The sequence below is a fragment of the Myiozetetes cayanensis genome, unplaced genomic scaffold, assembly GCF_022539395.1.
Source record: "Myiozetetes cayanensis isolate MyiCay16 unplaced genomic scaffold, myiCay2020 scf29, whole genome shotgun sequence".
NCBI lineage: Eukaryota > Metazoa > Chordata > Aves > Passeriformes > Tyrannidae > Myiozetetes > Myiozetetes cayanensis.
In genome coordinates this window covers 3,198,576-3,206,275 of record NW_026087510.1, presented here as the reverse complement: position 1 = coordinate 3,206,275, position 7,700 = coordinate 3,198,576, and the positions used below count along the sequence as shown (strand labels likewise).

Sequence of the window (7,700 nt, the reverse complement as noted above, 5' to 3'; positions counted from 1 at the left end):
TCGCTGTGTGGGTTCTGGAGAATGAGCTGCAGCCAGAGGGTTCAGCTGAGCCCCAAAACTGCTCAGTCCCCTGGGGGCACAGATGTCCCTGTCCTGGGCTAGCCAGGAAGGATGCAGCCACATGCCTCACAGCCCTGGGAAATCCCAAATGCCTTCTTGCAGCTGTTTTCCTAAAATACTTATGAAGCAAAGGATAAATTTGCTTGTTGGCGGCTGTTGGGGTGTCAATTAAAGGGAGATTCAGGACAGAAATATCCCATCTTCATCCCAAGCTGAGGGAGACACTGGGCTCTCGTTGGTTTTTGCTCGGTGCTTGTGCAAAAATCAGATGATTTAGCTCTTTCCGAGGTCAGGGTTACTGCAAACAACATCCCTTTTAAAGGAACACCGTCCTTAGTCATGTGTTCTTCAGCACATTCATAAAGATGAGGGTGATGGGATGCCTTTAGCAGATAATGTGGGAATATGGTTGAGGTAAAAGCTCTTCAAAACTTGTAGTTTAGTCATACAGAGCAGAAAATGAAGAGAGATTAGTGGCTAAAAGCTGGAGAAAGTTTGTCCTGGTGGTGTGTGTGCTCAGCTCCCATCCCTTGCTGGGTGAGGGAACTCCTTCCAAAGCATGATGGATGTGGCTTTGTGCACTAAACCCACTATTCCTGCTCCTTCTGGTGCTGCTTTGAATGGAAATAATGCAGGATAAGAGGGATGTGCATGGAGAGGGATGTGGTGGCTGTCTCTGTGATTAGTCTGCGTTGAGCTGGAACAAGTAGGTGAGAGAAATGGGGGAAAGACAGACAGGAGAGAGGGGAAATGATCAGGGTTTTGTGGCTGGATTTGGATGCCAGGTGTTTGGTGTCTGCACTGGTCCCAGGTCTGTAGCAGGTTGAGGGAATTAATGTGTGGATGCATCATCCTTTTGGGATCCGTGCACACCCAATGTAGAGTGTCCCTTATCCAGACACTCCCTGAGATGATGGTTTAATGCAAAAAGGGGTCTTGAGGGAAAAGAATCCAGGAAACTGGTGTGTCCTGGGCATCCAGGGATGGTGAGAACATGCCTAGTAGAATGGCATAGACACTGAGATGAGGAGCAGATGAAATCCTGGGATGTGGGATGTGGAGGAGTTTGTGGCCAATGGTGCCAAAAAGCTGTGGTGGGTTAGATGGAAGTGCAAAGTATTGGGCTGAAAGTACTCTTGGGCTGGCCTGGCACTCAGAAACAGACCTTTAGTCCTGAGTTAGTGGGGAAAGAGATTGTTTTGAACAAAACTGAGCATTTTACTTCAAGCATTAAAAAAAATGCTTACAAGTTTAACACAGTGAATGCAAAATGAGTAAACGAAAGCAAAATAAGAAACACCTTTTTGTTTACAGAATGTCAAAAATAAGTACTATTTCTTTGGGAAGCTTACCTTTGCAACTCTTTTTTTCTTTTTTTTTTTTTTTTTTTTTTTTTTCCTTTGGCAATGCAGCAATCTCAAGCCCTAACTGGCAAATGCTTTGATGTGGGGGTGGCTGTGGGAGCGGGGGGGACATGGCAGGGGCAGCTGTTGATGCCCTCCACTGGGGAAGCTCAGGGCTCATCAGGGGCGTGGTAATGTGCCAAGGGGAGGTCTGGGGGAAACGAGGGATCAAGGGGGAAACTGTGGCAGACTGGAAGGAGAACATGAGGAAAACTCCTTGGGCTGGGTGGGAACAGGATGGTATCAGGTAGGGGGAGGTCTGCTCAGGTAGGAGCAGGTACCCTGAGCTCGATATCTTTGGGGGGTTCTGTGAGCTGCTGAAAGAGAAAAAAAAATGTCTCTGGTTGGGATGCACAGGCAAGATTGCTTCTCGGTCTCAGAGATTTTGTGCGAAAAACACCCACTCATGCTAAAAAGCTTGGATTGCTCCCTGGTTCGCCTCTCAGCAGCAGGCAGAGCTGCTGGTGCCTTCCCAGGGAGGGGAGTAGGGAGCAGGGTGAGCCAAGGGGCTGAAGCCTGGGGCTGCCCCACCAGTGGGCTCCAGTGTGGGGACAAAAAATTCCGCTTTGCAGGCGGCTGGAGCGCGAGGGGACGGCGGGACTGTGCCCGTCCCCGTGCAGGGCTGCTCCCTCCATCCCGGGCACCAGCTGGTGCTGGGAGGGATGCTCGGGGGGTCGATGCCTGCATTTAACTCCCTGGCTGCGGAGTGAAACCCGCAGAAGAGCGAGTGTGCGTGTGTCAGTCAGCATCCTGAACCAATGGGTGCCTGGTAGGAGGTCTGCTTTGCCAGTGCACGCACGGAGCCTGGTGCGCCTTCTGCTAGTTGTGTGCGTGTGTGTGTGTGCGTGTGCAAGGGAAAAGCAGAGACACTGACTGCCTGCTCCCGTCTCTCTCTCTCTCTCTCCAGCTCACTAACTCAGTCTCCCTCCCTCTGCAAACATTGGATTTAAACCTGCTCAGAATTCAGCGCAGACGAAAGCAGCAGCGGCGGCAGCAGCAGCAGCAAGCAGCAAAGCAAATCAGCCGCTCGCCCACCGCGGCTCCAAGATGTACCATCCTGCCTGCTGGATCGTCTTCACGGCCACCACTGCCCTGCTCTTCATCCCAGGTAGTGCCAAGAGCTTTTTCTCCAGCGGGTGGGGGGGCTGTGGGCTCGCAGGGTGGGAAAGCCGAGCGGTGTGTGCGCTGGGGGACCCGGACTTCATGCACATTGCGCACGGGCGCGCACACGCAGCCAGGCAGCCGAGTTGCTCTGCAGCAGGGAATTGCCCAGGGCTCACAGTGAGGGGGTTTTAGAGAGCTGTGCTGGACCCCTAGGTGGGCACTGAGGCACTGGTACCCGAGCAGTGCCGGTACCTGCAGCGGGGGGCTGGCTGGGATTGCACAGCTGGGCAGGGTCCGTCCCCTCGGCTCTAAATGGTGAGGGTCATGCAGTTTTTTTCTCCCTTCAGAGTTGGGCACCTGCTGTGCCCTCCCTTGTTCGAGAGCTGTCATGCTGTTCCCTGTGCTTCCCTGCTTCCTGCCGGGCAGACTCGGGTGCCTGCCCCTCGCCCCTTTTTGCAAAGTGAAAATGCCCCCCTCCCTCCTCCCGCCCTAATCTGGGCACAGGGGGAGGCTGTGTTGGTGCCACGAGCCGAGCAGGTTGCTCCCGAAATGGGGGTTGGCCTCGTCCCCCTGGCTTGCCAGGGGAGGATGGAGGGGGAGATGCTGGGGTTGGATCCACGCTGGTGTTCTCGGGGCAGCGAGCGCAGCCCTGCGCTGCATCCTCGGGAGGGCGATGGGGGGAGGACACGGCGCTGAACGCTGGCGGGAGGAAGTCACCGGGGTGTTTTTGGTGATGATGTGCACTTTTAGCAGCTGAAAAGATTGCTGTCCCTGTGCAAGCAGATGGGGACTGGGTGGCGAGGCTCGGATCTGATCTTAACCCACCATGTGTTTTCCCTGACTGCCGGCGAGAATTCTGTTGGACTCGGGAGGGCAGGGGCAGGCACGGCTGGAATTTCAGCAGCTTCCCATGGTTTAGTTACAGCGCTTCGCTCTGCGGGGTTGGTGTGTGTGGCTGGGGAGAGAGGCTGGCTGTATCTATCACAGCTGGAAAGCAGCCCTTTCCACAACTGTGCTGAACACGAGGGCTAAAACTTGCTTGTGGAGGCTCGTGCCGTGGGACCATCCACATCCTGCTGTCACGCTGCAGCTGGGGTGATCAGGGTCCCTGGACTGGGGCTGGGTGCCACTGATGTCTGTGGGATTGCAGGGGGATAGGATGTGTGTTAGCCCTGGGGTCAGTGCTGTTCAAGAGCATTGGCTGGTTGGGGAGGGCGGTGGGGGACCCCCAACAGCAGAGCCTCGAGCTCCTCAGCAGCACCTGAAACCAAAATGGTGCACCTATAGTTTAGCTCATGAGCACGAGGATGATGGTGTGGCTGCGAGAGCTGCCTGACTTCTGTGAATGCAAAGGGTTTTTTAACTGAAAATAAGCTCTTGAGCAAGACAGGGGACAAGATTGGTGTGGGGGCAGCAGTGCCTCACCAGCACTGAGCTGAGTAGAGCCTTGGCTCTTTCACGAGGTTCTCTGGGTTGAAATTGCAAAGAAATGGAGGGAAGGCAGCTGTGCAGGCCAAGTGGGAGGACGTGTGACACTTGATGGGCTGTCATCAAGATGTCCTTAAGCTGCAGGGGCTGGCAGGGACCTGACAGCATTTGCTGTTTGCCAGTGCCCTGCTGCAGCTTCCTCGGGACGGGGCTGTTTAGCCCACGGCCTGGGCTGGCTCTGGCCTCTGTGTGTGCCAGGGAAGGAGAATGCCTGTGCATTTAAGCCCCCAGTAACTTAGGAGAGGCTTCTTGATCCGCATTTATGCAGTTGTAGCTTTCCCTTCTTACTTTATTAAGCAGCAATATCTGCTTTGGTTTGCATGTCCCCTGAACCAAACCAGCCCAGCACTTGGCCTGTCTGGGTTCAGCCTTTAATCCATCAGCAGAATCCTTGTGCTTGCATTAGAGGAAGGGAAATATTCCAGTGCACTGGGCTGCGTGGTGTTTTGCCTTCCTGCCCCACACTGCTCACCTTCTGCCTCAAAGCAGTGGGTTTGAACATCTCCTATCCTTTTTATTTTTCCAAGGCTTGCAGAGGTTGGATGTTTTCCCTCCCTGCCCAACCTGCCCCAGCATTGATTTCAGTCATGGTTTCACTGCCATGGGCTGGAACACAAGTCATGTTGGCAAAGTCATGGATGGCTGAGGGAAGTCGGATGTTCCCTGCTGCCCCTTGGAGCCTTCACCTTCCCAAAGTGTTTTTTTTCGGGGGCTGTTTATTATTTGCAGGCGTAATCCCAAGCGTTTTACGCAGGTGATGCTCCCCTGGGATATGCAGAGGCTGTTTTGAAGTGCAAACTCCTTCCCTTTCCGTTTTTATCCGAATCCTGCGGGAGTTTCGCACGGGGTGGTTAAAGTGAGAAGGGAACCTGCTTTTAGAAGGTGTAATTAGAGTGAAGGGAAACATCACAACTTGAAGGCTCCTGCAGAAAATAGCACCACAAAGTTATTATTAGCTGTAATAGCTTATTTGCCAGTTTTTCCTCTTTCTTTTGCTCCCACCTCTGTCCTTCCCCCCTTCTCTTATTTTTGCTAGGAAAGATGCATTTTTTCCCATTGGGGCTCATGTCGTCTCGTTACCAATTTACTCTCGTGGAATCTAAAGACACGAAAGGTTAATGCAATAATGAAACCCTGACCCCTCTGGTCATGGAGAGAGTCTTACTCTGCAGCTTTTTATTTCTCTGTAAGACAAGTTTCTATCTAAAATAATTTCGAAGGCTTAATGCTGTTGTCACCTGGTGCCTTGGGGGAGGCGGGTTCCTGGACATGGGTTGCTCTCTGAGGTGGGCTCTCTGATGGGAAGGATGCTGAGGATTTTTAATGAGCCCAGCACTGCAGGATAGGGAGGTGAGTGGGTAATTTAATTGTCAAGCTGTTGGCAAATGGTTTGAACTGCTGGGCATTGTGGGTGCTGCTGTTTTGAGATGAAGGTGGGCTGTGATGCACTGGGGAGTGAATTTGGGGCTGGGGGGAGTATTACTGGCTAATCTGCAGTTATGGTGTGACATCATGGCTCTACAGGTGGCAAAAATCAATGCTCATCAGCTTCTTCAGACATTTATATCGCTGCCTTGCTGGCTTGGGGAAATTACTTGTCATGGCAGCAGCTCCTTTCAGAGGTCTCATCTGGCAGGATGAGATGGACAATCCTGTTTTTCACTGCTCCCAGGCACTGGGGTCACGATAAAGCTTGTAGAGCTTGGAGAGTCCCTCAGTGCTCTGCCATCATCCCTTGCACCCAGGACCTGCTTTCTGCATCCTCCCAGGGACTCTGTCTATGCAACCCCAACCTTGCTTGGGCAGCCTGGTTTTGATGGTGGTTCTAAAACCCATCTAAATTTACAAAACAGGCATTGCAGGTGTTAAAAACACCTTTCCATCCCTCCCTAAGAGGGTCCCTGCTGCAGGAACACGCGTTCCCCACAGCCTGTTGTGATGTGGCCATCACATCTCTCCAGCGGGGGTGGTGGAGGGCTGCTGATCCCTGCAACTAAGCCCAAGAATAAGTACCTGGAGCACATTAGTTCTGCTTTCGTGTCATTTCAATATGAGCAAGAGGGACTTAAAGCGATTTTCCATGCTCTCCCAAAGGCTGGGGGTAGGTGTGGATCAGGCACTGCAGCCATCAGCCCTCCCTGAGTCAGAGATGCTGGGGAAGAGGTCCCAGCAGGATGGGGAGCCTGCACTGGTGGGCGTCAGCCCCAAAAACACTGCCTGCTCTTGCTCTGCCTGACACTCAGGTTGTAGTTTCCCTGACAGAAGGTGATTCCTCCACCCTGTGGCTCTTGGGACGGGGAGAAGGCTGGTGTAGGTCTCTTGGAGGATGTTTTACTCTGCTGGGGAGGAGCAGCACTTGCTGTCATTCCCAAATGACGTGGGGAGGCAGCGTGACAGGAGACCAGGCATGCACGGCTCTCGCTCCGTGCAAACCCCCACGGGGCCGGCTTCCAGAACAATTTGCTCTTGTGGGGGCTGTGGGTTTCAGGGCCAGTGGCTCCGGCAGCTGCCTTTCAGGATGCCCCAAAGTGCTGAACCTTGCTTGGCGTTTTCCAGCAGCTTCTCTTTGACAGCCTCTCCTTTGTGCGCTCCGAGGTTGCAGACGGCCGGGTGGAGGAGCTTTTGCTGGTGCGAGTCCCTGTGAAAAACTGAGAAGGGAGAGATGTTTCAAAGGCACCGATGGGAGCCGTGGGCCTCAACTGGCGCCTTTGAAAAATCTTCTCCAAAGGCTCGAATATTTGGTTATGGCGAATTTCGAGCTGCATAAACAGCTGTGTTCGTATTTTACACTTGAATATGCAATTTGAAGTTTGTGCTTTGCTTGGTTAGAAACCAAAGTCGCTGAGTGAGGCTTGTTGGGGAGCTGTCGATGAACCTCGGCATGTTTTGGGAGGGGAGCAGAGTATCCAGGAGGATCCTTCTGCTGCAGTCAGGTGGGGATAGAGGAGAACTTGTGGGTTTTTATCTGTAACATCCTTCAAGACCATCAGTTTTGCAGCCCTGTCCTTTGTGCTCCTCAGGCAAAACCAGACACTTATCCCCTTCCCTCCTGGCCTGAACATCCCCTGAGATGCTCTCAGCTGCTGGTGTGTGCAGGGTGGGGAATGATCTCAGCTGTCACACTTCTCCTCTTTGTTTAAACTTAAAAATAATAACAGCTTTGCTGCAAATCTCCTTGCCTCCCAGTCATCTCTCCCTAATGAAGGCACGGTACTTATAATTACCAACGCAGCAACAGCACATAACAGAGGTGGCTTTGACACTTGCTGCTCCGTGGGTGGGTTTTTCCAGGGAACTCCTCTTCGTTTCATGCTTAGAGGAAGAAACACTTTCCTGCCTGCTTTTTTAAAAGCTCTGGGACTGTGTTATCACCCTCTAAGGGTGACCAAGCAAGATGACTTGTTAGGTCTGGAGAGGTGGGGATGGCAGGGGGTGCATTGTCCTTGTGAACTGACAGATACGTGAGCCCAGGTATCCTGAGGTCTGGCTGAGCGGGAGCTGGTGGGCTCTCCCTCTAGTCCCAGCTTAGGCTCAGAGGGCGTGGGGTGGCAGGGGCAGTGGTTTGGGACACTCAGATACCTGCAGGGACCCCTTGGTGTCAAGAGCCACCTCCCTGGGAGGAGGTGTTTCGGGGAAGTTGAACCT

The 7,700-nt window shown here is 53.1% G+C and overlaps 1 protein-coding gene across 2 annotated transcripts in view; it reads left to right on the top strand.

Annotated features, from left to right (window-relative positions):
* Positions 1–1,910: 1,910 nt before the first annotated feature.
* Positions 1,911–7,700, top strand: part of OPCML (opioid binding protein/cell adhesion molecule like) — a 294,735-nt gene continuing 288,945 nt past the window's right edge. Inside the window, exons 1-2 of one of the 2 annotated variants that reach the window (XM_050322914.1) lie at positions 1,911–1,959; positions 2,371–2,571. In XM_050322914.1, the coding sequence (XP_050178871.1) occupies positions 2,511–2,571 (61 nt within the window). In that variant the 5' untranslated portion in view covers positions 1,911–1,959; positions 2,371–2,510. Of the gene's footprint in view, positions 1,960–2,293; positions 2,572–7,700 lie in introns of those variants that run through there. The other variant, XM_050322912.1, reaches the window with a different exon arrangement.